The sequence below is a fragment of the Trichomonas vaginalis genome, chromosome I (genome assembly GCF_026262505.1).
Source record: "Trichomonas vaginalis G3 chromosome I, whole genome shotgun sequence".
Classification (NCBI taxonomy): Eukaryota; Parabasalia; order Trichomonadida; family Trichomonadidae; genus Trichomonas; species Trichomonas vaginalis.
Genome location: NC_067203.1, coordinates 7414288 through 7442114, shown reverse-complemented (window position 1 = coordinate 7442114; position 27827 = coordinate 7414288). Strand labels below are relative to the sequence as shown.

Here is a 27827-nt window from a genome sequence, read left to right as displayed (position 1 = left end):
AACTATTGAGAAATTTTATTCAAAATGAATTAAGAAATTGATTAAACAATGATGAAAATCAAAATGCCTTCTCATACCAATATTAATTACACGATCAATATCTTTTATAATAGTTTTATGAAATATCATAATAAAAAAAAATCAGACGATGAGTGGAGTTCCTGTCATTGTCGAAATTGATGACAATTTCGGAATTCTATACAAGAACATTAATGGACTTCGCTCTGACGATAACCAAACAATTATTATTACGTTGACAAGATTCAGAAAATCTGTTTCATTTCAATGGTTAAATTCATTTCAACGAGTAAATCCGCAATTATGCTTATCAGTTGTTATTTCAACGATACTCAACTTCACTGAGTATTCTGATGCAACTGTTCGAGTAAATGCATATTCAACCTTAGGTGCCCTTCTTCTTTGCGTCGCACCATTCTCTCCAATGCTTTTTATTCGTGCATTTGGCTCAGCAACCTCACAATTACCCGTTTCTCCAAAGATGTCTGTGGCAATTATTAATATGTTTGTTTATCTATCGAGATTCGTATCACCTGTCCGTATCACAGAGTTTGTTGCGATGGTTCCTGTTGTACATCACTTCGGTGTTGATGTTTCCGATTATATTCAGCATTTACCGACAATTATACCTTTAATGAAAGTTTTACCCGTAGAGTTCCATCAAAACATTTTGAGATCAATTCTCGTTTCGTGTGGTCGAAAACCAAATTACGCTTTCGCAAATACAGTTTATCAGCTTATTTCTTTGAACAAAGAGCAATTAACACAGGATTGCATGTCATTCTTGGCTGGTAACCAGCTGGAAGACGCAATTGTGTGGCTTGGTCCTTTCCTTCTTGGAGATGATGAAATTTACAATTGTTTAGGCGACGAATACAGAGAATTATTCCTTTCGCATGCTATCAAAATTTTTACACGACAGAAGCCTCAACTCAGTCTTTTTGAATATTCTTGCAAAATTGCAAATATCTTTCTCAAAAAATCTCGCGGTTCTGATCTAGAAGAAGCCATTCATACTAGAATATACACTGCCATACCCGATAATCTTTCATTACCTTTCAAAACAAAGTTATTAAATTTGCCAACTCCATTATCCGACATCAAGCTCGAAGAAAAGGATGCGGACTCAGTCAAAGGTGCCAAACTTAATGCAGCAGTCACTTACTTCATAGATACTTACAATTCCGGAAAAGTTGACGCAGATGATGTTGCTGCCTTCTTCCTTCCTTTCAAAGACTCCGAAAACGATCTTTACTGCACATTTGTCGAATGTTTCGGCAACTGCATTGAAGAACTCCTCAAAAGATGCAAGAAAAATATTCATATCGAGTTACTTGAGCTTATTCTCCGCAAAAAGAATAAGAACTGGGTTCACGATGAAACAGTTTGCAAGATGATTGATCGCATTCCTCTTTCCCTTGCTATGAAACAGTTTCCAATTTATCAAGAACTTGTTTTTGAGAGATTACTCGAATATACACTCAGTACAACCGATAGGTTGTACAACAGTGCCACAGATAGCCTCATAAAGGTCGCTTCCTATACAAATATCAATGATTTATTATCAAAGATTTACAGATCTGACTGGATGACTGAAGGAGTAGCCATGCGATGTTTCCGGTTGCTTGCCAGGCTTTCTGACCTCTTCAGAGCCTCTTCTTTCCAAATGTTCGTTGACATTGCCTATGAATCAATTTTATTTTACGATAATATCAACTTATTATCGAATGTATATGAGTTTTTGTCACATGTACCAATAGATCATATGCCAGATAACATCAGGACCTTCTCTTTCGAGTTCATTGCCCGCGAATACCAAAGTTTTTCACACAGAAAAATGGATTATCCACAAAACCACTATGATGTGCCAATTCCTCAAGGCTCATTTGTCGAAACACTCGATACAGACATCGTTGCGAACCCTACATTTGATCATGTATCAGTAATGATGCCTGTCATGAATTGTTTCAGTTTTCTTTATTCAATTCCACGAGCTTTGCTTCAAGACACTGATACTTTGTTTTGGGATTCGTATTATTTAGTTCCTATTCTCGGACATTACGCGTTGGACGCTGCTAGAACACTTATTGATATTTCCAATCCTTATTACGATAATTTGTGGAGTCTTGGCTTGGAAACATTCAAAGTTACATCGAAAGATGAAGTTTCTGCAGCATGTGTCAAATTATTTACGAATTGTCCGAAACCTCTTCCTCCTGTTGTCAATGAGATGCTACAGAAATATTTGCAGACAGCGGGAACAGCACCAGAACTTGTTTTCCTCGCTTTCATTATTGTTGATCAGGATAATCATGAAATTGCGATGGAAGGAGTTTTTAATTTGATTTCGCAATTGGGAGAAATTGAAGCTTCAAAGATTTTGTTTAAACTCGTTCACGTAATGGGAAGCAGCCTATTAAAGGAAATTAAAGATGAACATGCTGCTGCTTTGTTGCAATACGCTGTTGATATTGGAGAACCGTTTTCTGAAAGAGTTAAAAATTATTTCGAAAAATCTCCTTTCGATAAATGGCCGGTTGGAGACCCTGAAATGGATTCATGCACGTTTAAGTTCATGTCTAAATACGAGAAAACAAAATTGCCAATGGAAACACTCGAAAAATTAGATAGAGAACATTGGGATTTCGTTATTATTTATAACTCTATTTTTGACTTAGAAAACGTGCCAATTTTCATCGAACAAAATCCAGATACATTCGCAAAAATTGATGTTTCTTTCTTCAGAATTCCGCCACAACCGCCGGAACCATTTGAATATAAAAAAGTGACAGGAAAAATGACAATTGCTTCCATTCAGCCAAACATCAAAAGAAACGAGTTGCCAGATGATTTGGCATTGATCACTTCACTTTTGACAGCAGGAAAAGTGAAGTTAACTGATGACATGTTTTCTAAGATATTTAATTTAGTTTATGAAAAAGAAGACATCAAAACAATGAAATCTGTTTTGAATTACGCAATTAGAAACAAAAGTGAAGTCGAATTTGTCAAATTACTGACAAATCAAAAATTCAGAAATGATGACGAGATATTTTCTTTGATTTTACAATTACAAAAGACACAAATCAAAGATTTACCAGAAAACATCAAAGAATACATTGAAGAAAAGATAGGAACAAAAATTTCTCCAGAATTATTTGTTGATTATGAGAAAAACAACAAAATTTTGGATTTGATTAGATTGGATTCCAATTATTTCGTTAATTATGTTGTAGAACAAGAAGACTACAAAGCTCACAGACTCCTTAAATTGATGCCTTTGATGAGCAACATCCAAATTGATGGTGACCAATTATCAATTTTAATCAACAAAACTTTGCCAGTTTACAACGATTTAACATCTAACAGGAAAAAGATTGTTTTCCTCCGATTCATCTCTGCGGCTTTGACAGCAATAAAGGCTCAAAGAAAGACAGCTTTGTTCCAAACAAATCTAATTTTGGTCAATGAAAATATTGACAATTTCTTGTCAGATTTTACTCCTTCAATTTTCAATGAATTGACAAATTTGTGTCAAATTTTGGCACCTTCCGTTCCCTCCATTGAGAACTGTGTTAAGATCATTAACTCTGCAATTACGTTTGGTGTTACATCTATCTTTTCTATCTATCCTTTGATTAGTTTAGTTCAAAACACTAAAAACGAGAATTTCGGAGTTTTAGCACAGCCAAACTTTGAAACAATTTTGCAGCACAATTTGCCATCACTTAAATCTAATGGCTTACGTGCATTGACATTCTTCTTGGCACCAAATTCAACAACAAAGCAGTTCCAACTTGTAAATAACCTCGCGATTACGATTTACAATCAATTTGAGTTCTACAGATTGTATTTCAGAACTGTTCAAAGCTGTTGTTTATTGATGTCCAGGATATTAGTTAATGCTAATGTTGATCAGATTCCTCTTCCTTTCTTCTCTGGATTTGTCAATCAATTTGTACAGAGATTGTCATCACCACAGTTTAATTTAGCTGTTTCTTTATTCCCGCAATTAGCTTTGAAAGTTGGAAAACTTTATGAATCTCTTCTTTCATCATGTTATTCATCGTTTGATGTTTTAGAAGCAATAAGAGAAACATATAGAGTTATAAACGAAAATGGAAAGAGATCTAAAGAACAAATGTTCTTCGATTACTTGGAAAAGATCGAAGCATTTTTCTTGGAATTCCCTTCATTTGAATCTGGACAAATTTTGTTGAAAGTCATTTCAGATGGTGGAGATAATGTCGATGCTCCTTCATACTTGTTTTCCAAGCTTCCTATGATTGTTTATAACTTCCTTCCTTTGTTCCAGACTTTGACATTGTTCTATAAAGATGCAAACCCACACATGAGAGAATCTGTTGATGTTATTGTTGAATCTATGTCATCTGTCATTACTCCGACATCTAGAGGACAAGCACTTCGAATGCTTGTTGCAGGAGGTGACATAGAAACAGCAACAGCTATTGCAGCTTCTGAATTAGATGATGTTTCTTTATTAAATGGATTGTAAATAGTTTATATTTTTGTTTTAATAATTGTTTTTAATTATTTTTAAAATATGTAAACAGAATTTAGAACTCCGATAGAAACTCTCATAAGTATTTTAGCTATAATATACAGTTCTGGGCTATTTAATAAAACATATTAATAATTGTGAGCATTACAAAATATTTGGAAAATATTGTACAAAATATAATCTAATAATCATCAATTTTAATATATATTATTTGTTGAAATTCATAACATTTCCTTTTGTTAAATATATTTTGTTAATGAAGAAACAGGACTATACTTTGAGTGCCTAAAATGATTTAGACAAATGGACAATTAAGGGTGCACCCGTATGTACGTTTATTTGAGAGGAGGAGGATTACCCTCTCAATTTTGAGGGATTCGTTAGTTTATTTTCTCGATGAATATGCAATAAAATTTGATTTTTACCTTATCAATATACTTCATATAATATACACATGTTCATGTAAAAACTTTTTTTCCAAAATCCTCAGGAATTAAGGGATTTTTGAATTTTAAGAATTTTTTTCGAATTTTTTCGAAAAAAAATATTTTCAGAACATCCTTAACGGCTAAGATTTAGGAACAATGTTAAGTATCAAAAAGAAAGGAGGTCTGATATAGACAACATATATCGTTGAAGGTTGAAAAAATCTCTAATATTTGAGCCCAAAATTTCAAATTTTAATTTTTTGAAAAAAGAGGCCACCCGTATGTACGTTTATTTGAGAGGAGGATGATTATATTTTTGAAAGGGTGAAACATTATGAATATGTTAATTATATAATAATATGTATTATTATAAAAAAGAAAAAATAAAGCACGTTAAAATTTTCTTTCTTGATTTTTTACAAAATCTACTTAGAATTATGCAAAATATGACTAAATAATTATAAATTTCAAGTTAAATTTTAATTTTGATAAATAATTTAAATTTCAAAATATCAAGTTCAGTTCGACTATGTATGTAGTAATTCCTCAATAACGTGCCAAAACCCTATTAAAATATATGAACATTTTCAACATTTTAATGTTTTTATTTAAAAATTTGATGGAATATGAGCTTCAAACAATTATTATGTAAATAAAAATAATTAAATATATGTATTTATTCGTATTACAACCGTAGTAAGTCGATTCTTCCTTTCTTCTACTGAGATTTGAATTTGATTTCGAATTGTAAAGAGATTCAAAGGGAAAATACTAGCGGATAAAAACTACCTCCATGAAAGGGTCATAATGGACTCAAGTTGTATTTTTTGATATTTTTTGCTTTTCGAGCCTAAATAGGTAGCCAAGATAATGCCTAAAAATAAGGTTCTAAATTCTGAAGTTTACATGATCCTCTCGTGTGCACCCTTAACTATCAAGGAAAATAAGAAAATAAGAATAATAGTGAAAGTAATTCATTCGATAAAAGTATAAACAACTTCGAAGATTAAAATAGTTTTGATGAACAACGGTGATGCGAGCTTTGCCGTTGCCAATGTATTGTATAGTTTTGCCATCTTTCATTATTGGGTTGGCAAAGACAAAACCTGAATAATGTTCTGGTTTCCCTGTATGAATTGGTTTATTAAGATCATAATCTTTCGATATCGCATTACAACCTTTATATCCTGATATGAAAGATGATCCTCCTGAACCAGATCCGACCACATAACTACCTGCATTCCCAGCACCACCTCCATAATAACCCCCGCCACCTCCAGACCCATATTCTCTTCTCATTGGGCTAGCACCAATTCCAAAGGTCCCATTGATAATTTCGCTGGAATTAGCAGAATCCTTTATGCATGAAATCCCACCTAAAATGTTACTTGCTCCAGTTGAGGAAGTAAGTTTATATTGGGTTTCTTGATATATATATTTTGATCCAGCATATCCGTTGATTCCACCGCCGTGGCCGCCTTTAATATATTGAAGAAAAAGTACAACTACCAAATGAACATAGGTTTTTCACCATCCTTTTCATTGAGATATGATGCGGTGTTAAAAATATAGTTCCATTCATATATTAAAATTTGTTTTAAGATTTAGTTCATATACAAACACATTTTTACATGATTATGTCAGTTATCAAATTGATAGCTGAACTGAAATAAAATATTAAGTTTGATTTTGGCCATATTTGTAGCCAAGCAGTCGTGTATTAGAATCCTCTTCTCCACATTTCTGGTTAACATGCGTAAATCATGGTCTTTCTGGATTTCCATATCTTTTTTAATGAACATTTGAAATGTTAAGCGTATTCAAAGCAGGACAAACATTTTTATCATAGACTATCATTGGGCATATTCTATCAAATTGATGTATCAATGCAGGTGCGTACTGGCCATTCAATTCGTACATTTTTCCGTCTTTCCTTGGTTTTTGTTCGAATATCGAGTAGCAAATTGAAGAATAGAAATGTGCATCGAAATCAACATAAAAATCATTGAAAAGACCTCTATAATATACATAATTGAGTATGGATTGCTCATAAACTTTTTGTGATGGACCCATAATAATACCACTATTTAGAAGAAATTTATCGCCATAAAAGTCTTCAGTAAAGTTATCATCTGTATTAAGCTGTTTTTCGATAGCCCATCTATGATGGCTAAATGTTACACGTTCAATTGAGACAGAAACTTTATCTTTCGGCAGATTCTCATCAAATGGATCTCCTTGGAAAAGAGTATCAAATATATCATTGATAAAAATCCTATTAAAGAAAAATCTGTATTGATCTAAGAAGGACAGTACAACTAAATTTCGTAAAGTACGATCATCATCAACGCCTTCGTAACTATTCAAAGTCAAGAAATTTGCACCACAATTTTTGAGTTCTTGCAATGTTTCATTAGTGAAAAAATTCAAATATCCTTGAGAAATGAATATAAGAACCCCGCAATTACAACCTGTACTTCGAAGATTTCTCATCCAAGTTAAAAAGTAATGGGTTTGGTTACCAAAACCAAATACTAGTGCTAGATCTGCATTGGTACTCTTTTTGAAATCGTGTTGTTTTGGCTTTAAACACAATTTGCATTTTTTAAATAATTTTTCATCGCGAAGTCTAGTTATAAGTAACGCATCATCGATTGTTACTGGTCCTCCTAAGTGTCTATTAACTGAATCCCGCAAAATGCTTGGATTTGAAAAGAATGCAAAAGGTTCTATGATTGGATTGAATCTTAACTGACTAATAATAGTGACAATGATTAATAAAATTGAAAGTAGTACTAAATTTTGTTTGGCATTTCTCCAATATAGTTGTCGATTTCTGGCTCGATAATATGATGTGCTAGCATAATACATTTATGATTTCATTTTGATAATTCAAGCATTAATCCTTCCATAGAAACACATAAGCATATAAATATTCACCAAATTAATAAATAAATTAAAATAGAATATAAATTTTTAATCAAAACTCTATTTTTATGGGTGAAAACTTGGCTATTCATTATTAAGGTTCTATAGATAATAGTTGTCATCTTTATTATTTGCAATCTCTATCAGACTTTCGGATTTTTGACAATATAAAAAATCATTCGTTTTGAATTTCAAATAAAATGGAAACAAATTTAGTACCACCATCATCCACAAGAAAAAGAATCAATCATACAGAAAAAGCACTCAAAGATCATGCTGATGCAATTCGAAACATTCGTTCAAATATCGAAGAAAAAGAGAAAATTATTGAAGAACTTAAAAAGAGGTGTCTAATAAAGGAAAAGATGCTTGAAACTCGTAATAACTCGTATTTACAAAAGAAAGACCAACTAGATCTTGATGTTTGCCAATTTAAAGCAAATAATCCAATCGAAAACGAGAAAATTACTCAAGATATCAAACAGAATGAAGATAAGCTTAATCAATTAAACGAATTATATGAGTCTATTGTTGTTAAAATTCAAAATTTGCAATTAAAAATTACAAATATTCGCGAAAATGACAAAAAAGTTACGTCTGAACTCGCATCATTAGAAAATAAATCAAAGGAATTACTTGTTCTATCTGATCCTCTTGCTAATACAGTTGAAGATGATGTTAACGATCTTGCAGAAGAAATCAAAGAATTATCAACAGACATTTCGAACTGCAAGATTTCCAATGTAAATTACGACTCTATGTCATCTATTCTAAAGTCCAAACTTAACAAAACAATGAAAAGAATTGAAGAATTACGTGAAGAATTATTGAAGTATAAAATTACACAACAAAAAGATCTCAACGCAATCAATTCGGATTTAAACAATTCTACATCATGTGTAAATGATCAAAAGAACAGTCTTTCTGTTCTAATCAAGAAAAAAGAAGAATATACAAAAAATATTAAACGAATTTTAAATGATTGTACAGAAACAAAAGAAGAAATGGAAATAATCTCGTCTAAAAAGCGTAGAATGAATGAAAATCTTGCGAAAAAACAAGAAAACCTTAAATCCATTTTAAATCAACAGGAAGAAATAAGTAAAATCTCATCAAACAAGTACAGGAAAAGCCAACAATACATAGATAGTCAATCCACTCTTATAAATTCAGTTCATCAACAAAGATTAGAATTATTAAAATTAATTCAACATGATAAAGCAATCCTTGAGTCTCTGAATGAGAACGAAAAGGAACTGCAAATAAAAATTGCCAAAAACATTACAAAAATCAGTATTGAAGAAGAAAACGAAAAAAATAATGAAATTTTATACCACGAGCTAAACCAACAAGAATACGAACAAGAACAAGATACAATAAACACAAGACTTGAATATGAAGGACTTTCTGTGATTTGTTCTGATTTAATTAAAGAAAAATCTAAATTACAACAGAAACTTAATAAATTGAATTCAACAGTTATAGAACCATTCAAAGACCAACAAATTGAGATCAAAATACCAAAAACACCTCTTGTTAGAAAAGTAAAATTATTATCAAAAATTAATGATGAATTAACTGCGAAGATTGTTGGAGAACAGAGGAGAATTGAGCAATATAAGCAACTTAAAGATGATATTGAACATAAAATCACAACAACTAAACAAAGAATTACAAAAGATTTACAAAATCACGCTATTTTGCAAAACAACATTCCAAAGCATCAGTCAAAAGTATCTACTTATATATCTGTTGAAATCAGTCGTCTTCATCGACTAATTGCTGAGAAAACTTTATCAATTGAAGAAAGAAAATCAACACTGAAAAAACGAAACCAAATTGTTGATTGTATTTCAGATGAATTCCACATGATTCCTTATCCAGAAGGTGTTATTATTGTACCTCATCCAGAAGAATAATCATTATATTTATTATTATGTGTTTTACATAGTAAATAACTTTCTTTCCATGTTTGTATATGTTCAAATATCTTTTTTTTAAAAAAAAAGTCATGTTTAAAATAGGGATGCGCTAATTACGCCATTTGACCGGGCGTACATTTTTTTTGTTCGCCCAAAAATTTCGCCATTTGAGAAATTCAAAAATTAAAAATAAAATTTTAATCTTGATTTTTTTATTTTCGTGATTTTTTTGGAACTTACATAAGCGATTAAATACATTTTTTAAGCACTCGTTTATTATATCTGAATAAATTTAATTCCTTAAGGTAGAGCGTGTTCAATTTTAAAATCTCATACAATATTTTCTTAATGGCGTATTTTTCTGAGGTCGCCCAAATAAAGGCGAATTCAAAATTGAGAACTCCAAGGCGTATGGCGAGTATTCAAAAAGTACGCCACTTACAAAATATTGAATGTAGATTATCAAATTTTTGGCGTGTTCAATTTCAAAATATTGATACTTAGTTTATATCACTCTAGATGATGTTATGAATGTAACAATAACACAAATAGAATTTTTTCTTAGAGATTATTTTAAAAATTTTTATTTTAAAAAATGTTGAAAATAGTATTTTAAGTATATTGTGTAAAAAATTAAAAAAGACACAAATTTAATCATTTTTATATAAGCAATGACAAATTCCAGATATGAAAAATATCCTGGTGATGAAAGGACTTATGAAAAATTAGAGTATAATGCAAAATCCAAACATTGGATTATGGTTGTACTGCTCAGGTTCCCACCCAAGATGGAGATTCATTCAGATGCGCCTTTAAAAAAAGAGATGATCACCTAAAAAAGAAATCAGCAATGGGAAGCTTCATGAATGTTTCCCTGATAGTGCAAAACAAAAAGATATTCGAAATTTTATATTATCTACAGAATCACAAATGGAAGGTTCTGTTGAATTTAATGCTGATGGAATTTTTCGCAGATTAGCTATCCTATTAGCAAAGCATAATATCTCTCTCAGCACAGGGGAAAGTGACGAAATATACAACTTAATTGTGTATAGCTTTTGTTTAGGCTATACAACATCAAAGGAGAATGGAAAAACTGCAATACAAGTTGGAATGGAAAAAATCCCTCATTGCAAGCGCGATAAGCTCAAAGATATACTCATACAGACATCCAAAGAGATTCATTCAAGTATTATGGCGCGCTTCTCTACGTTCAGCATGCCTTACGCTAGTGTCGCTCTAGACAAAGGTACCACACAGAAGAGATCTTTACTCGACTTTGTGTTAGAAAATCCTTGCTTTCCAATTCAGTCTTATCCAGCCCATACAGAAAGAATGACTGGATTGAAGACTGCCAACTACACACTCGCGATCAATAATGGATTGAAGGCAATCCATGTTTGTCACGTGCAGATCGGCTGTGTCATAGTTGATGGAGGAACAGCACAATTGGCTGCACTTACTGGTAAGGATAATTCCATCCTTGCCTTATCCAAGGTGCAATGGTTGAAGGAAATCATTGTTGTACCCTGTATTTGCCACAGGGTACACAATGCTTATATGGCGGCAATGAACCATCCAACAATTTCACCATTGAAGGATCAATTGCTGGAAGTTGCTGAAATATGCCGCCAGCATGTCGAGGTTTTTGGATCAAGATGCCCATCCAAATTAGTATACATATCATGGGTACGGAGTCACTGCGCGCCTCCTTACCCATTATATGTGAATTTGACACTTTACAAAACCGTTAACGTATATTTTACAACACAAACGACAACAATAACTTAACCTTAAATATTTACAAAGCCGCCAACCACTTCACCTCACTAATGTAAAAAAATAAACGTTCTCACTTACAAAAGTATTGCAACTCCTCCCATTGCTGTGCTTCATATAACAGCTCATAATCTTCTGACTCACTTTCTTCTTCATATAGGTCAAAATCACTGTCATAGTTATACCTGTAAGTTTGACAAAGCTAATGAAACACGTTTACCGTTTGTATCGTATGCTTGTATAAACTTTCCATTCTTCATTCCTTCATAAACGCTCAAACTAACTTTACCCTTTCTCCCTCGTATCTGATATGAATTATTTTCACGAGGAACGAAGAACAAATTCTTGAACTCATGACCGTTGTAGTTTGTTATCTCAATAGTTTTCGTCATTTATATAAAAATAAACTTAAAAATAAAATAAAAAAATAAACTTAAAAATTAATGATATCACCACCCTCACACGTATGAAAACATAGCACAAAATAAATTAGGTGAAGTGGTGAGATCTCACCTGTTTTTTCACCTCTTTTTTCACCCTGTTGAATTCATTGCTTTATAACTCTCTTCCTTTCTCCAACTCTTCTAACTTCTTCCTAAGTTCAGCAATGTTGTCCTCATGAAGTTTAATCTTTCTCAAAATTCCTTCTTTATCTAATGGTTGCTTTATCTTTCTAAACTGAACTCTACCATCCTTCATAGTATGAATGTAAAAACCTTCTGGAATAGTTCCTGATTTAATGTATTCTACCAAAAAACTTTTGTTTCATTGCTTCAGTGATTTTATTTGTCATTTTACTCTAAGGTGAAGCTAGCACAGCGATAATGGATTTCATGACTTTTTAGTATTTCATGCAATCTTAACAGATAGCCTTACAAGTACTTCCAGTGTCCCTAGCTGTCCATCCTTTTTATATAACTCCATGACATTTATAATCTCGCGAAACTTAACAGGTAGCATAACAGATTAAAATCAGATGAGGTTTTGAACCAAAATTTCTAAGCAACGTTGTCAAGGATTTTTGAGGAACTAGGGACAGAGTGTGGCAAAGTCCAAGATTTAATTTATCTTCATCTGTTTCATCAGCTATCTCATCTAATATTCCAATATTTTATTCATAACTCGTGGCAAACTCACTAACTTTCGTTATGTTCATCTGCATGCTTCATCTGATAGAAAGTATGACTTTCATTAACTCTGTGAGATAATGAAAACTACTAGGGACAGAGACCATGGCAAAGTTTATGACTTTCATTATTTCCAGAACTTAATGAAAACTACTAGGGACAGAGAACATGGCAAAGTTCATGATTTAATTTATTCTCTCACTAACAACAAACACAAACTCCAACACTAACTCAAGTACTAACCTCAGCACAAATGACAAACACTAACAACAAACACAAACTCCAACACTAACTCAAGTACTAACCTCAGCACAAATGACAAACACTAACAACAAACACAAACTCCAACACTAACGACAAAAATAAATGTCCTCACTTCTTAACAAAGTAATATGTGCTTCTTACACCACCATAGCTCAAACGTTTCTTTTCAAACATCGATTGAAACTTATTTTGAGCCATTGGCTTTAGTCTCTTTTTCTTCAAATACGCCAAGAAATCTTCTTCACATCTTTTCACCTCATAGCCTTCTTTAAACTCCTCCTTGTTAAGTTCTATGAAATCCTTTATCTCATTCTTTGTTGCAATGGCTTCTTCACGAACGACATCGTGAACTATTTCATCATTGCATTCATGTATGACCTCCTCACTGTTCTCATGAACTATTTCAATACTGTTCTCATGAACGACCTCCTTACTGTCTTTCATAAGCGTTTCAAAGTCTCCTTTACTCATTACTTCAATCTCATGCTGTTCACAGTAGTACTTAAACTCACTGTATATGTCTTTGTTGTATGTTATATTGCTTCCCATGTACTCCATGAATTTTTCAAGCACTTCCTCATAATTCACTGTTTCTTTCTTTCCACGACCTTCTAATAACATACTTGCTTCGTAAATATAACTTCTTGCAGAACCGTCTCGCTTTCTACTTCTCTTCACAAATTCTCTCATCTTGCCACCAAATACATTTGAACTACATGCAAAGAATTCATTTTCCTTCGCAAATTCTTTATATCTTCTGTAGCACTCTGTACAATTCTATCCGGATACAAACTTTTCATAGAACTCCTCGTAAAACATTTGGTAAGGTGTTTTGTTCATTTCGATGAGTTCTTGTTTAGCCCTGGTGAATGGTATCTTCCTTACATCAAATTCACTTAAATCTTTCTTCATGAAGTACGTCAGTAAGTTTGAATAAAACTCTTCATTAAAGCTTTCAATGAGATTTGAGAAATATTCGTAATTTCCTTTGTATCTGCTGCTTACGTCAATGACAACAAATCTTCTGTCGTCTTTGTCAATCTTTACTGAGTTGAAGTTGTTAGATATCATGATGATATTACAAACATTCTCTATCTTTCTTACTGGCTGACACTTCTGATTTAAGTCCAACTGAGTCTCTGTTACTATTGACTTTAGTGCGTCGTGGTTCATGACCTTAGACGTATCGCATGAGCTTAGTTCATTGCATACGATGAGCTTCATGTTCTCAATAGCAGCATTGAATCTACCAACCACATTCTCTATTGCCGTTATATTATTGTTGGCGTACTTGCTAATGAGCTCGCATAGAACATTACTAAGTACATTCTTACCAGTTCCTTGCTTTCCTATTAACAAAAGTACTGTTCCAGTCTTTCCACAAGGATTTTGAACGATGTAGGCGAACCAGTTCAAAACATACTCATAAAGCTCTTCATCCTCATTACATATGACATCGTGAACATGTTTCAAATATCCTTCAATAATGCTTTCATCTACTTCATTCAGTACCTCATACTCATATCCTCTGAAATAGCTGTAAATGTCATCTCTTTCGTCAAAGAATCTCATGCCTGACTTCATAAGATAGTTCTTGTTCTGACCCGCTTCATAAATCATCAGTGCGTTCACATCCTTCTCTTCAATACGTCCTACATAAACACTCTTCATGAGCTTATTGAATTCCTTGCTATCTACTGACACAAGTGTTGTTGTGTCTCGTATTCCATCATAATCTTTCACTAGATATGTCATACGTGCTCCGTCAATAACAACAACACATCTTCTTAAGTCATTTATAACACTAGCTATGTCAATACCTTCTTCACTCATGTACTTATTTCTTCTCAAGTCCTTTAGTGTGAAAGTGTCTCTAAGTTCTATTTCAAGCAATTCATTTACACATCCTTTGCAATACTTCTCTATAAAATATTTCTGTCGTTCTTTACTAAGTTTTTAACAGCTCTGAAGAACCATGTGTTTTGACTCAAACATCCTTCACAACTTCTCTCATTCATTCCTAGTTCTTTCATGTCATTATCTTCAACCTCTATGGTCTCATTGAGTAAGGTCAAAGGGTTCTTAGTCATTGCTGGTCTTATCTGAAACAATGTTTGTGCAACAGGTTTAACTAGTTCAGCAACGTCCTTCCTTAATATGAATAGCTGTTTCCACTCATCTTTGCTAACAGTTCTTTCATAACCACTGACAGTAATGATTTCATTTGCTGACCTTAGACACTTATGTTCTATCATTTGTATTGCTTTTGTGTAAGGCTTTCGTGAGCATAGGTTGTATATGTCATTCCTGCAATGTTCATTCATGCCAATAGTACTAAATCCTTTCTTTGCTGTTGAGTGCATAATATCCATTAGTTCCTGTGTTCGTATTGCTGTCTCATAAAATACAACAAGATCTTTGTCATCTATGACGTACTTACCGAAAACATTGCTTATATTCTTTAACCATGAAATAACATCCTCATTCATGCTGTCAAACATGAAGTAAGGTCTTACATACTCTTCACTTATAAGATACTCCACAAAGTACTTGTTAAGCTCTATGTCCTCGTGAGCGATTTCATTAGGTTTGATATTAGTTCCTTTTGTCATTGCTGTCATGTACTTCACTCTCATAGTTCCTTTCAATAGAGTAAAAATACTTCATTGTTTCATAACTGCTCTAAATTCTGTTCAAAATTCGTACAACATAACTTTTTAACATTAGTGAAAGAACATGAGCGAAACAACAACATCTAACATTACAGAAGAAGTCAATGACAATGCCGATGAAAACATTACAGAAGGAGCTAGTGAAAATATTGACGAGTTCAGTGAGGAAGAAGATATTGAGGACGTCAATGAGAACGTTAGTGGGGAACAAACTCAATGGGAAACATTGAGAAATCATGAAGATTATGAGATTTGTACGACATATCCTTTTACTATTCGTCGAAAGAAAGACAAACATATTATGAGTGAATGCTTAAATAATTATGGTTATATTGTGCTTAGTTTAAACAACAAAATGTACTTAAAGCATAGAATTATTGCAGAACAGTGGATTGAAAATCCAAACAATTTGAAAGAAATAGACCATATAAATCATGATAGAACGGACAACAGAATCTCAAACCTTCGTTGGTGTTCTAGATCTGAAAACAATAGAAATAAAAGCAAGTATGGCGATATAGTTTATGAGTTCGTTGATGAAATATCTGACGAAGCTGTTGAAATAACAGATTATGGTAAGCATTCGTTTGAGTTCTACTACTATGTTGAGAATGAGGACGCATTCTATTATTATACAGGTCTTAACTATCGAAAACTTCATATAAACTTTACAAAAACAGGTGCTGCTTATGTTTGTATGATAGATACAGAAAACAAGAGTGTAATTTTATTCATAAACAAATTCAAACGCTTGTACGGCTTCATGTAGGACAAACATTATTTTTCAACACTAACGCCAACACGTAGGACAAACATTCATGACTAACATTACTGTATAAACTTCGTCGTATATGTTTTGTCAAGACTTCATCGTAAATGTTTTGTCATGATTTCATCGTAAATGTTTTGTCATGATTTCTTCGTAAATGTTTTGTCGAAACTTCTTCGTAAACACTTTGTCAAGACTTCTTCGTATATGTTTTGTCAAGACTTCATCGTCATGACTTCATCGTCAATGATTTGTCATGACTTCATCGTTAATGCTTTGTCATGACTTCATCGTCATGACTTCATCGTATATGTTTTGTCATGACTTCATCGTAAATGCTTTGTCATGACTTCATCGTTAATGATTTGTCAAAACTTCATCGTCAATGATTTGTCATGACTTCATCGTTAATGATTTGTCAAAACTTTGTCATGACTTCATCGTTAATGATTTGTCAAAACTTTGTCATGATTTCATCGTAAATGATTTGTCAAAACTTTGTCATGACTTCATCGTTAATGATTTGTCAAGACTTCTTCGTAAATGATTTGTCAAGACTTCATCGTCATGACTGCATCGTAAATGATTTGTCAAAACTTTGTCATGACTTCATCGCAAATGATTTGTCATGATTTCATCGTAAATGATTTGTCAAGACTTCTTCGTAAATACTTTGTCATGATTTCATCGAAAATGTTTTGTCAAAACTTCATCGAAACTAAACATAAATGCTTTGCCATGACTTCATCGTAAATGATTTGTCAAAACTTCATCGTAAATGTTTTGTCAAGGTTTCTTCGTCATGACTTCATCGTAAATGATTTGTCAAAACTTTGTCATGACTTCATCGTAAATGATTTGTCAAAACTTTGTCATGACTTCATCGCAAATGATTTGTCATGATTTCATCGTAAATGATTTGTCAAGACTTCTTCGTAAATACTTTGTCATGATTTCATCGAAAATGTTTTGTCAAAACTTCATCGAAACTAAACATAAATGATTTGTCATGATTTCATCGTATATGTTTTGTCATGACTTCATCGTTAACGATTTGTCAAGACTTTGTCAAGACTTCATCGTAAATGTTTTGTCATGATTTCTTCGTAAATGATTTGTCATGATTTCATCGTAATGAGTGTAAATGACCCAAAAATAATGTTTAGGTGAAGAGGTGAGATCTCACCTGTTTTCTCACCTAATTTTTCACCCTCATGAATTTGTCAAGATTTCATCGTATATGCTTTGTCATGACTTTGTCATGACTTCATCGTAAATACTTTGTCAAGACTTTGTCAAGATTTCATCGTATATGCTTTGTCGAACTTAAACGTAAATGCTTCATCGAACTTCATCGTAAATGTTTTGTCATGACTTCATCGTATATGTTTTGTCGAACTTAAACGTAAATGTTTTGTCATGACTTCATCGTATATGCTTTGTCATGATTTCATCGTAAATGCTTCATCGTAAATGCTTTGTCATGATTTCATCGTATATGTTTTGTCATGATTTCTTCGTAAATGTTTTGTCATGATTTCATCGTAATGAGTGTAAATGACCCAAAAATAATGTTTAGGTGAAGAGGTGAGATCTCACCTGTTTTCTCACCTAATTTTTCACCCTCATGAATTTGTCAAGATTTCATCGTATATGTTTTGTCATGATTTCATCGTAAATGATTTGTCATAATTTCATCGTATATGCTTTGTCATGATTTCATCGTAAATGCTTCATCGTAAATGCTTCATCGAACTTCATCGTAAATGCTTCATCGAACTTCATCGTAATGAGTGTAAATGACCCAAAAATAATGTTTAGGTGAAGAGGTGAGATCTCACCTGTTTTCTCACCTAATTTTTCACCCTTATGAATTTGTCAAGGTTTCATCGTAAATGTTTTGTCAAGACTTTGTCATGACTTCTTCGTAAATGATTTGTCAAGACTTTGTCATGACTTCTTCGTAAATGCTTTGTCAAGATTTCATCGTAAATACTTTGTCAAGATTTTGTCATGATTTCTTCGTAAATGTTTTGTCATGATTTCATCGTATATGTTTTGTCAAGACTTCATCGTAAATACTTTGTCAAGACTTCATCGTAAATGATTTGTCATAATTTCATCGTATATGATTTGTCATGATTTCATCATAAATGTTTTGTCATGATTTCTTCGTAAATGTTTTGTCATGATTTCATCGTATATGTTTTGTCAAGACTTCATCGTAAATACTTTGTCAAGACTTCATCGTAAATGATTTGTCATAATTTCATCGTATATGCTTTGTCATGATTTCATCGTATATGCTTTGTCATGATTTCATCGTAAATGCTTCATCGTAAATGCTTTGCCATGATTTCATCGTATATGTTTTGTCAAGACTTCATCGTAAATACTTTGTCAAGACTTCATCGTAAATGATTTGTCATAATTTCATCGTATATGCTTTGTCATGATTTCATCGTAAATGCTTCATCGTAAATGCTTTGTCATGATTTCATCGTATATGTTTTGTCATGATTTCTTCGTAAATGTTTTGTCATGATTTCATCGTATATGTTTTGTCAAGACTTCATCGTAATGAGTGTAAATGACCCAAAAATAATGTTTAGGTGAAGAGGTGAGATCTCGCCTGTTTTCTCACCTAATTTTTCACCCTTATGAATTTGTCAAGGTTTCATCGTATATGTTTTGTCATGATTTCATCGTAAATGATTTGTCATAATTTCATCGTATATGTTTTGTCAAGACTTCATCGTAAATACTTTGTCAAGACTTCATCGTAAATGATTTGTCATAATTTCATCGTATATGCTTTGTCATGATTTCATCGTAAATGCTTCATCGTAAATGCTTTGTCATGATTTCATCGTATATGTTTTGTCATGATTTCATCGTATATGTTTTGTCAAGACTTCATCGTAATGAGTGTAAATGACCCAAAAATAATGTTTAGGTGAAGAGGTGAGATCTCACCTGTTTTCTCACCTAATTTTTCACCCTTATGAATTTGTCAAGGTTTCATCGTGAATACTTTGTCAAGACTTCTTCGTAAATGTTTTGTCATGATTTCTTCGTAAATGATTTGTCATGATTTCATCGTAATGAGTGTAAATGACCCAAAAATAATGTTTAGGTGAAGAGGTGAGATCTCACCTGTTTTCTCACCTAATTTTTCACCCTTATGAATTTGTCAAGGTTTCATCGTAAATGCTTTGTATAAACTTCTTCGTATATGTTTTGTCATGATTTCATCGTATATGCTTTGTTATGATTTCATCGTAAATGTTTTGTCATGACTTCATCGTATATGCTTCATCGAAACTAAACGTAAATGATTTGTCAAGATTTCATCGTAAATGCTTCATCGAAACTAAACGTAAATGCTTTGTCAAGATTTCATCGTAAATGCTTCATCGAAACTATACGTAAATGTTTTGTCAAGATTTCATCGTAAATGCTTCGTCAAGATTTCATCGTATATGTTTTGTCAAGATTTCATCGTATATGTTTTGTCATGATTTCATCGTAAATGCTTTGTTATGATTTCTTCGTAAATGCTTCATCGTAAATGCTTCATCGAACTTCATCGTAAATGATTTGTTATGATTTCTTCGTAAATGCTTTGTCAAGATTTCATCGTAAATACTTTGTCAAGACTTTGTCATGATTTCATCGTATATGTTTTGTCATGATTTCATCGTAAATGATTTGTCATGACTTCATCGTTAATGCTTTGTCATGACTTCATCGTATATGTTTTGTCAAGATTTCATCGTATATGTTTTGTCATGATTTCTTCGTATATGTTTCGTCAAGACTTCATCGTAAATGATTTGTCAAGGTTTCATCGTAAATGATTTGTCAAGGTTTCATCGTATATGTTTTGTCATGACTTCTTCGTAAACACTTTGTCAAGATTTCATCGTAATGAGTGTAAATGACCCAAAAATAATGTTTGGAAGAATTTCCTCATATGATTGCTTCCCTCTTTCAAAATCATTGAAATCATGTCCATACTTTCACAACAAAGCCAACACATCTGGGACCATTAGAGCGGGAGTACTGGAAAGACAAAAATATGTCAGAAAGAATAAGAAAATTCTTCTAAACTTTTTCATTAGATGTAAATCATACAAAAATAATTTTTAGGGAAGAGTATTATAAGGGTTTGTTGTGAAAGTATGGACATGATTTCAATGATTTTGAAAGAGGGAAGCAATCATATGAGGAAATTCTTCTAAACATTATTTTTGGGTCATTTACACTCATTACGATGAAATCTTGACAAAGTGTTTACGAAGAAGTCATGACAAAACATATACGATGAAACCTTGACAAATCATTTACGATGAAGTCTTGACAAAGTATTTACGATGAAGTCTTGACAAAACATATACGATGAAATCATGACAAAACATTTACGAAGAAATCATGACAAAACATTTACGATGAAATCATGACAAATCATATACGATGAAATTATGACAAATCATTTACGATGAAATCATGACAAAACATATACGATGAAACCTTGACAAATTCATAAGGGTGAAAAATTAGGTGAGAAAACAGGCGAGATCTCACCTCTTCACCTAAACATTATTTTTGGGTCATTTACACTCATTACGATGAAATCATGACAAATCATTTACGATGAAGTCATGACAAAACATATACGATGAAATCATGACAAAACATATACGATGAAATCTTGACAAATTCATGAGGGTGAAAAATTAGGTGAGAAAACAGGTGAGATCTCACCTCTTCACCTAAACATTATTTTTGGGTCATTTACACTCATTACGTTTAAGTTCGACAAAACATATACGATGAAGCATTTACGATGAAATCATGACAAAACATATACGATGAAATCATGACAAATCATTTACGATGAAGTCATGACAAAACATATACGATGAAATCATGACAAATCATATACGATGAAGCATTTACGATGAAATCATGACAAAACATATACGATGAAATCATGACAAATCATTTACGATGAAGTCATGACGAAGAAACCTTGACAAAACATTTACGATGAAGTTTTGACAAATCATTTACGATGAAGTCATGGCAAAGCATTTATGTTTAGTTTCGATGAAGTTTTGACAAAACATTTACGATGAAATCATGACAAAGTATTTACGAAGAAGTCTTGACAAATCATTTACGATGAAATCATGACAAATCATTTGCGATGAAATCTTGACGATGAAGTCTTGACAAATCATTGACGATGAAGTCATGACAAAGTTTTGACAAATCATTTACGATGAAGTCATGACGATGAAGTCATGACGATGAAGTCATGACAAATCATTTACGAAGAAGTCTTGACAAATTCATGAGGGTGAAGTTTTGACGATGAAGTCTTGACAAATCATTAACGATGAAGTCATGACAAAGTTTTGACAAATCATTTACGATGAAGTCATGACGATGAAGTCTTGACAAATCATTTACGATGAAATCATGACAAAGTTTTGACAAATCATTAACGATGAAGTCATGACAAAGTTTTGACAAATCATTAACGATGAAGTCATGACAAATCATTGACGATGAAGTTTTGACAAACATTTACGATGAAGTCTTGACAAATCATTGACGATGAAGTTTTGACAAACATTTACGATGAAGTTTTGACAAATCATTAACGATGAAGTCATGACAAAACATATACGATGAAATCATGACAAATCATTTACGATGAAGTCATGACGAAGAAACCTTGACAAAACATTTACGATGAAGTTTTGACAAATCATTTACGATGAAGTCATGGCAAAGCATTTATGTTTAGTTTCGATGAAGTTTTGACAAAACATTTACGATGAAATCATGACAAAGTATTTACGAAGAAGTCTTGACAAATCATTTACGATGAAATCATGACAAATCATTTGCGATGAAATCTTGACGATGAAGTCTTGACAAATCATTGACGATGAAGTCATGACAAAGTTTTGACAAATCATTTACGATGAAGTCATGACGATGAAGTCATGACAAATCATTTACGAAGAAGTCTTGACAAATTCATGAGGGTGAAGTTTTGACGATGAAGTCTTGACAAATCATTAACGATGAAGTCATGACAAAGTTTTGACAAATCATTTACGATGAAGTCATGACGATGAAGTCTTGACAAATCATTTACGATGAAATCATGACAAAGTTTTGACAAATCATTAACGATGAAGTCATGACAAAGTTTTGACAAATCATTAACGATGAAGTCATGACAAATCATTGACGATGAAGTTTTGACAAACATTTACGATGAAGTTTTGACAAATCATTAACGATGAAGTCATGACAAAGCATTTACGATGAAGTCATGACAAAACATATACGATGAAGTCATGACGATGAAGTCATGACAAAGCATTAACGATGAAGTCATGACAAATCATTGACGATGAAGTTTTGACAAACATTTACGATGAAGTTTTTGACAAATCATTAACGATGAAGTCATGACAAAGCATTTACGATGAAGTCATGACAAAACATATACGATGAAGTCATGACGATGAAGTCATGACAAAGCATTAACGATGAAGTCATGACAAATCATTGACGATGAAGTTTTGACAAACATTTACGATGAAGTTTTGACAAATCATTAACGATGAAGTCATGACAAAGCATTTACGATGAAGTCATGACAAAACATATACGATGAAGTCATGACGATGAAGTCATGACAAAGCATTAACGATGAAGTCATGACAAATCATTGACGATGAAGTCATGACGATGAAGTCTTGACAAAATATACGAAGAAGTCTTGACAAAGTGTTTACGAAGAAGTTTCGACAAAACATTTACGAAGAAATCATGACAAAACATTTACGATGAAATCATGACAAAACATTTACGATGAAGTCTTGACAAAACATTATGAAGTTTATACAGTAATGTTAGTCATGAATGTTTGTCCTACGTGTTGGCGTTAGTGTTGAAAAATAATGTTTGTCCTACATGAAGCCGTACAAGCGTTTGAATTTGTTTATGATAAATTACACTCTTGTTTTCTGTATCTATCATACAAACATAAGCAGCACCTGTTTTTGTAAAGTTTATATGAAGTTTTCGATAGTTAAGACCTGTATAATAATAGAATGCGTCCTCATTCTCAACATAGTAGTAGAACTCAAACGAATGCTTACCATAATCTGTTATTTCAACAGCTTCGTCAGATATTTCATCAACGAACTCATAAACTATATCGCCATACTTGCTTTTATTTCTATTGTTTTCAGATCTAGAACACCAACGAAGGTTTGAGATTCTGTTGTCCGTTCTATCATGATTTATATGGTCTATTTCTTTCAAATTGTTTGGATTTTCAATCCACTGTTCTGCAATAATTCTATGCTTTAAATGTACATTTTGTTGTTTAAACTAAGCACAATATAACCATAATTATTTAAGCATTCACTCATAATATGTTTGTCTTTCTTTCGACGAATAGTAAAAGGATATGTCGTACAAATCTCATAATCTTCATGATTTCTCAATGTTTCCCATTGAGTTTGTTCCCCACTAACGTTCTCATTGACGTCCTCAATATCTTCTTCCTCACTGAACTCGTCAATATTTTCACTAGCTCCTTCTGTAATGTTTTCATCGGCATTGTCATTGACTTCTTCTGTAATGTTAGATGTTGTTGTTTCGCTCATGTTCTTTCACTAATGTTAAAAAGTTATGTTGTACGAATTTTGAACAGAATTTAGAGCAGTTATGAAACAATGAAGTATTTTTACGCTATTGAAAGGAACTATGAGAGTGAAGTACATGACAGCAATGACAAAAGGAACTAATATCAAACCTAATGAAATCGCTCACGAGGACATAGAGCTTAACAAGTACTTTGTGGAGTATCTTATAAGTGAAGAGTATGTAAGACCTTACTTCATGTTTGACAGCATGAATGAGGATGTTATTTCATGGTTAAAGAATATAAGCAATGTTTTCGGTAAGTACGTCATAGATGACAAAGGTCTTGTTGTATTTTATGAGACAGCAATACGAACACAGGAACTAATGGATATTATGCACTCAACAGCAAAGAAAGGATTTAGTACTATTGGCATGAATGAACATTGCAGGAATGACATATACAACCTATGCTCACGAAAGCCTTACACAAAAGCAATACAAATGATAGAACATAAGTGTCTAAGGTCAGCAAATGAAATCATTACTGTCAGTGGTTATGAAAGAACTGTTAGCAAAGATGAGTGGAAACAGCTATTCATATTAAGGAAGGACGTTGCTGAACTAGTTAAACCTGTTGCACAAACATTGTTTCAGATAAGACCAGCAATGACTAAGAACCCTTTGACCTTAGTCAATGAGACCATAGAGGTTGAAGATAATGACATGAAAGAACTAGGAATGAATGAGAGAAGTTGTGAAGGATGTTTGAGTCAAAACACATGGTTCTTCAGAGCTGTTAAGAAACTTAGTAAAGAACGACAGAAATATTTTATAGAGAAGTATTGCAAAGGATGTGTAAATGAATTGCTTGAAATAGAACTTAGAGACACTTTCACACTAAAGGACTTGAGAAGAAATAAGTACATGAGTGAAGGGTATTGACATAGCTAGTGTTATAAATGACTTAAGAAGATGTGTTGTCGTTATTGACGGAGCACGTATGACATATCTAGTGAAAGATTATGATGGAATACGAGACACAACAACACTTGTGTCAGTAGATAGCAAGGAATTCAATAAGCTCATGAAGAGTGTTTATGTAGGACGTATTGAAGAAGGATGTGAACGCACTGATGATTTATGAAGCGGGTCAGAACAAGAACTATCTTATGAAGTCAGGCATGAGATTCTTTGACGAAAGAGATGACATTTACAGCTATTTCAGAGGATATGAGTATGAGGTACTGAATGAAGTAGATGAAAGCATTATTGAAGGATATTTGAAACATGTTCACGATGTCATATGTAATGAGGATGAAGAGCTTTATGAGTATGTTTTGAACTGGTTCGCCTACATCGTTCAAAATCCTTGTGGAAAGACTGGAACAGTACTTTTGTTAATAGGAAAGCAAGGAACTGGTAAGAATGTACTTAGTAATGTTCTATGCGAGCTCATTAGCAAGTACGCCAACAATAATATAACGGCAATAGAGAATGTGGTTGGTAGATTCAATGCTGCTATTGAGAACATGAAGCTCATCGTATGCAATGAACTAAGCTCATGCGATACGTCTAAGGTCATGAACCACGACGCACTAAAGTCAATAGTAACAGAGACTCAGTTGGACTTAAATCAGAAGTGTCAGCCAGTAAGAAAGATAGAGAATGTTTGTAATATCATCATGATATCTAACAACTTCAACTCAGTAAAGATTGACAAAGACGACAGAAGATTTGTTGTCATTGACGTAAGCAGCAGATACAAAGGAAATTACGAATATTTCTCAAATCTCATTGAAAGCTTTAATGAAGAGTTTTATTCAAACTTACTGACGTACTTCATGAAGAAAGATTTAAGTGAATTTGATGTAAGGAAGATACCATTCACCAGGGCTAAACAAGAACTCATCGAAATGAACAAAACACCTTACCAAATGTTTTACGAGGAGTTCTATGAAAAGTTTGTATCCGGATGGAATTGTACAGAGTGCTACAGAAGATATAAAGAATTTGCGAAGGAGAATGAATTCTTTGCATGTAGTTCAAATGTATTTGGTGGCAAGATGAGAGAATTTGTGAAGAGAAGTAGAAAGCGAGACGGTTCTGCAAGAAGTTATATTTACGAAGCAAGTATGTATTAGAAGGTCGTGGAAAGAAAGAAAAACAGTGAATTATGAGGAAGTGCTTGAAAAATTCATGGAGTACATGGGAAGCAATATAACATACAACAAAGACATATACAGTGAGTTTAAGTACTACTGTGAACAGCATGAGATTGAAGTAATGAGTAAAGGAGACTTTGAAACGCTTATGAAAGACAGTAAGGAGGTCGTTCATGAGAACAGTATTGAAATAGTTCATGAGAACAGTGAGGAGGTCATACATGAATGCAATGATGAAATAGTTCACGATGTCGTTCGTGAAGAAGCCATTGCAACAAAGAATGATAAAAGGATTTCATAGAACTTAACAAGGAGGAGTTTAAAGAAGGCTATGAGGTGAAAAGATGTGAAGAAGATTTCTTGGCGTATTTGAAGAAAAAGAGACTAAAGCCAATGGCTCAAAATAAGTTTCAATCGATGTTTGAAAAGAAACGTTTGAGCTATGGTGGTGTAAGAAGCACATATTACTTTGTTAAGAAGTGAGGACATTTATTTTTGTCGTTAGTGTTGGAGTTTGTGTTTGTTGTTAGTGTTTGTCATTTGTGCTGAGGTTAGTACTTGAGTTAGTGTTGGAGTTTGTGTTTGTTGTTAGTGTTTGTCATTTGTGCTGAGGTTAGTACTTGAGTTAGTGTTGGAGTTTGTGTTTGTTGTTAGTGTTTGTCATTTGTGCTGAGGTTTAGTACTTGAGTTAGTGTTGGAGTTTGTGTTTGTTGTTAGTGAGAGAATAAATTAAATCATGAACTTTGCCATGTTCTCTGTCCCTAGTAGTTTTCATTATCTCACAGAGTTAATGAAAGTCATACTTTCTATCAGATGAAGCATGCAGATGAACATAACGAAAGTTAGTGAGTTTGCCACGAGTTATGAATAAAATATTGGAATATTAGATGAGATAGCTGATGAAACAGATGAAGATAAATTAAATCTTGGACTTTGCCACACTCTGTCCCTAGTTCCTCAAAAATCCTTGACAACGTTGCTTAGAAATTTTGGTTCAAAACCTCATCTGATTTTAATCTGTTATGCTACCTGTTAAGTTTCGCGAGATTATAAATGTCATGGAGTTATATAAAAAGGATGGACAGCTAGGGACACTGGAAGTACTTGTAAGGCTATCTGTTAAGATTGCATGAAATACTAAAAAGTCATGAAATCCATTATCGCTGTGCTAGCTTCACCTTAGAGTAAAATGACAAATAAAATCACTGAAGCAATGAAACAAAAGTTTTTGGTAGAATACATTAAATCAGGAACTATTCCAGAAGGTTTTTACATTCATACTATGAAGGATGGTAGAGTTCAGTTTAGAAAGATAAAGCAACCATTAGATAAAGAAGGAATTTTGAGAAAGATTAAACTTCATGAGGACAACATTGCTGAACTTAGGAAGAAGTTAGAAGAGTTGGAGAAAGGAAGAGAGTTATAAAGCAATGAATTCAACAGGGTGAAAAAAGAGGTGAAAAAACAGGTGAGATCTCACCACTTCACCTAAATTTATTTTTGTGCTATGTTTTCATACGTGTGAGGGTGGTGATATCATTAATTTTTAAGTT

General features: G+C 32.8%; 7 protein-coding genes and 3 pseudogenes across 10 annotated transcripts, besides 2 other annotated features; 7 read left to right on the top strand and 3 right to left on the bottom strand.

Annotated features, from left to right (window-relative positions):
* Window positions 1–148: 148 nt before the first annotated feature.
* On the top strand, window positions 149–4534 carry TVAGG3_0946250 (uncharacterized protein; the record flags this gene model as incomplete). Its single annotated transcript, XM_001315673.1, has 1 exon — window positions 149–4534. The coding sequence occupies one exon, from the start codon at window positions 149–151 to the stop codon at window positions 4532–4534; it is 4386 nt and encodes a 1461-aa protein (XP_001315708.1).
* A 321-nt stretch (window positions 4535–4855) lies between these two features.
* Window positions 4856–5895: a mobile genetic element.
* An 864-nt stretch (window positions 5896–6759) lies between these two features.
* On the bottom strand, window positions 6760–7461 carry TVAGG3_0946230 (uncharacterized protein; the record flags this gene model as incomplete). Its single annotated transcript, XM_001315672.1, has 1 exon — window positions 6760–7461. The coding sequence occupies one exon, from the start codon at window positions 7459–7461 to the stop codon at window positions 6760–6762; it is 702 nt and encodes a 233-aa protein (XP_001315707.1).
* A 625-nt stretch (window positions 7462–8086) lies between these two features.
* On the top strand, window positions 8087–9862 carry TVAGG3_0946220 (uncharacterized protein; the record flags this gene model as incomplete). Its single annotated transcript, XM_001315671.1, has 1 exon — window positions 8097–9815. One exon carries the CDS (start codon window positions 8097–8099, stop codon window positions 9813–9815), a length of 1719 nt encoding a protein of 572 aa, XP_001315706.1.
* An 886-nt stretch (window positions 9863–10748) lies between these two features.
* On the top strand, window positions 10749–11440 carry TVAGG3_0946210 (uncharacterized protein; the record flags this gene model as incomplete). The annotated part of the gene is made up of 1 exon (XM_001315670.2): window positions 10749–11440. A coding segment is annotated over one exon (692 nt), but the record flags the coding sequence as incomplete, so codon positions are not given.
* A 2142-nt stretch (window positions 11441–13582) lies between these two features.
* Window positions 13583–26270: a mobile genetic element.
* On the bottom strand, window positions 14364–15624 carry TVAGG3_0946200 (annotated as a pseudogene). Its single transcript has one exon. A coding segment is annotated over exon 1 (1261 nt).
* On the top strand, window positions 15725–16429 carry TVAGG3_0946190 (His-Me finger endonucleases family; the record flags this gene model as incomplete). Its single annotated transcript, XM_051253112.1, has 1 exon — window positions 15725–16429. One exon carries the CDS (start codon window positions 15725–15727, stop codon window positions 16427–16429), a length of 705 nt encoding a protein of 234 aa, XP_051078686.1.
* Window positions 23428–24132, bottom strand: TVAGG3_0946180 (annotated as a pseudogene). Its single transcript has one exon. A coding segment is annotated over exon 1 (705 nt).
* On the top strand, window positions 24233–25062 carry TVAGG3_0946170 (annotated as a pseudogene). The gene has a single exon. A coding segment is annotated over exon 1 (830 nt).
* A 38-nt stretch (window positions 26271–26308) lies between the features above and the next one.
* TVAGG3_0946150 (uncharacterized protein) lies at window positions 26309–26575 on the top strand (the record flags this gene model as incomplete). The annotated part of the gene is made up of 1 exon (XM_051253111.1): window positions 26309–26575. One exon carries the CDS (start codon window positions 26309–26311, stop codon window positions 26573–26575), a length of 267 nt encoding a protein of 88 aa, XP_051078685.1.
* An 888-nt stretch (window positions 26576–27463) lies between these two features.
* Window positions 27464–27700, top strand: TVAGG3_0946140 (uncharacterized protein; the record flags this gene model as incomplete). Its single annotated transcript, XM_051253110.1, has 1 exon — window positions 27464–27700. One exon carries the CDS (start codon window positions 27464–27466, stop codon window positions 27698–27700), a length of 237 nt encoding a protein of 78 aa, XP_051078684.1.
* Window positions 27701–27827: the final 127 nt, after the last annotated feature.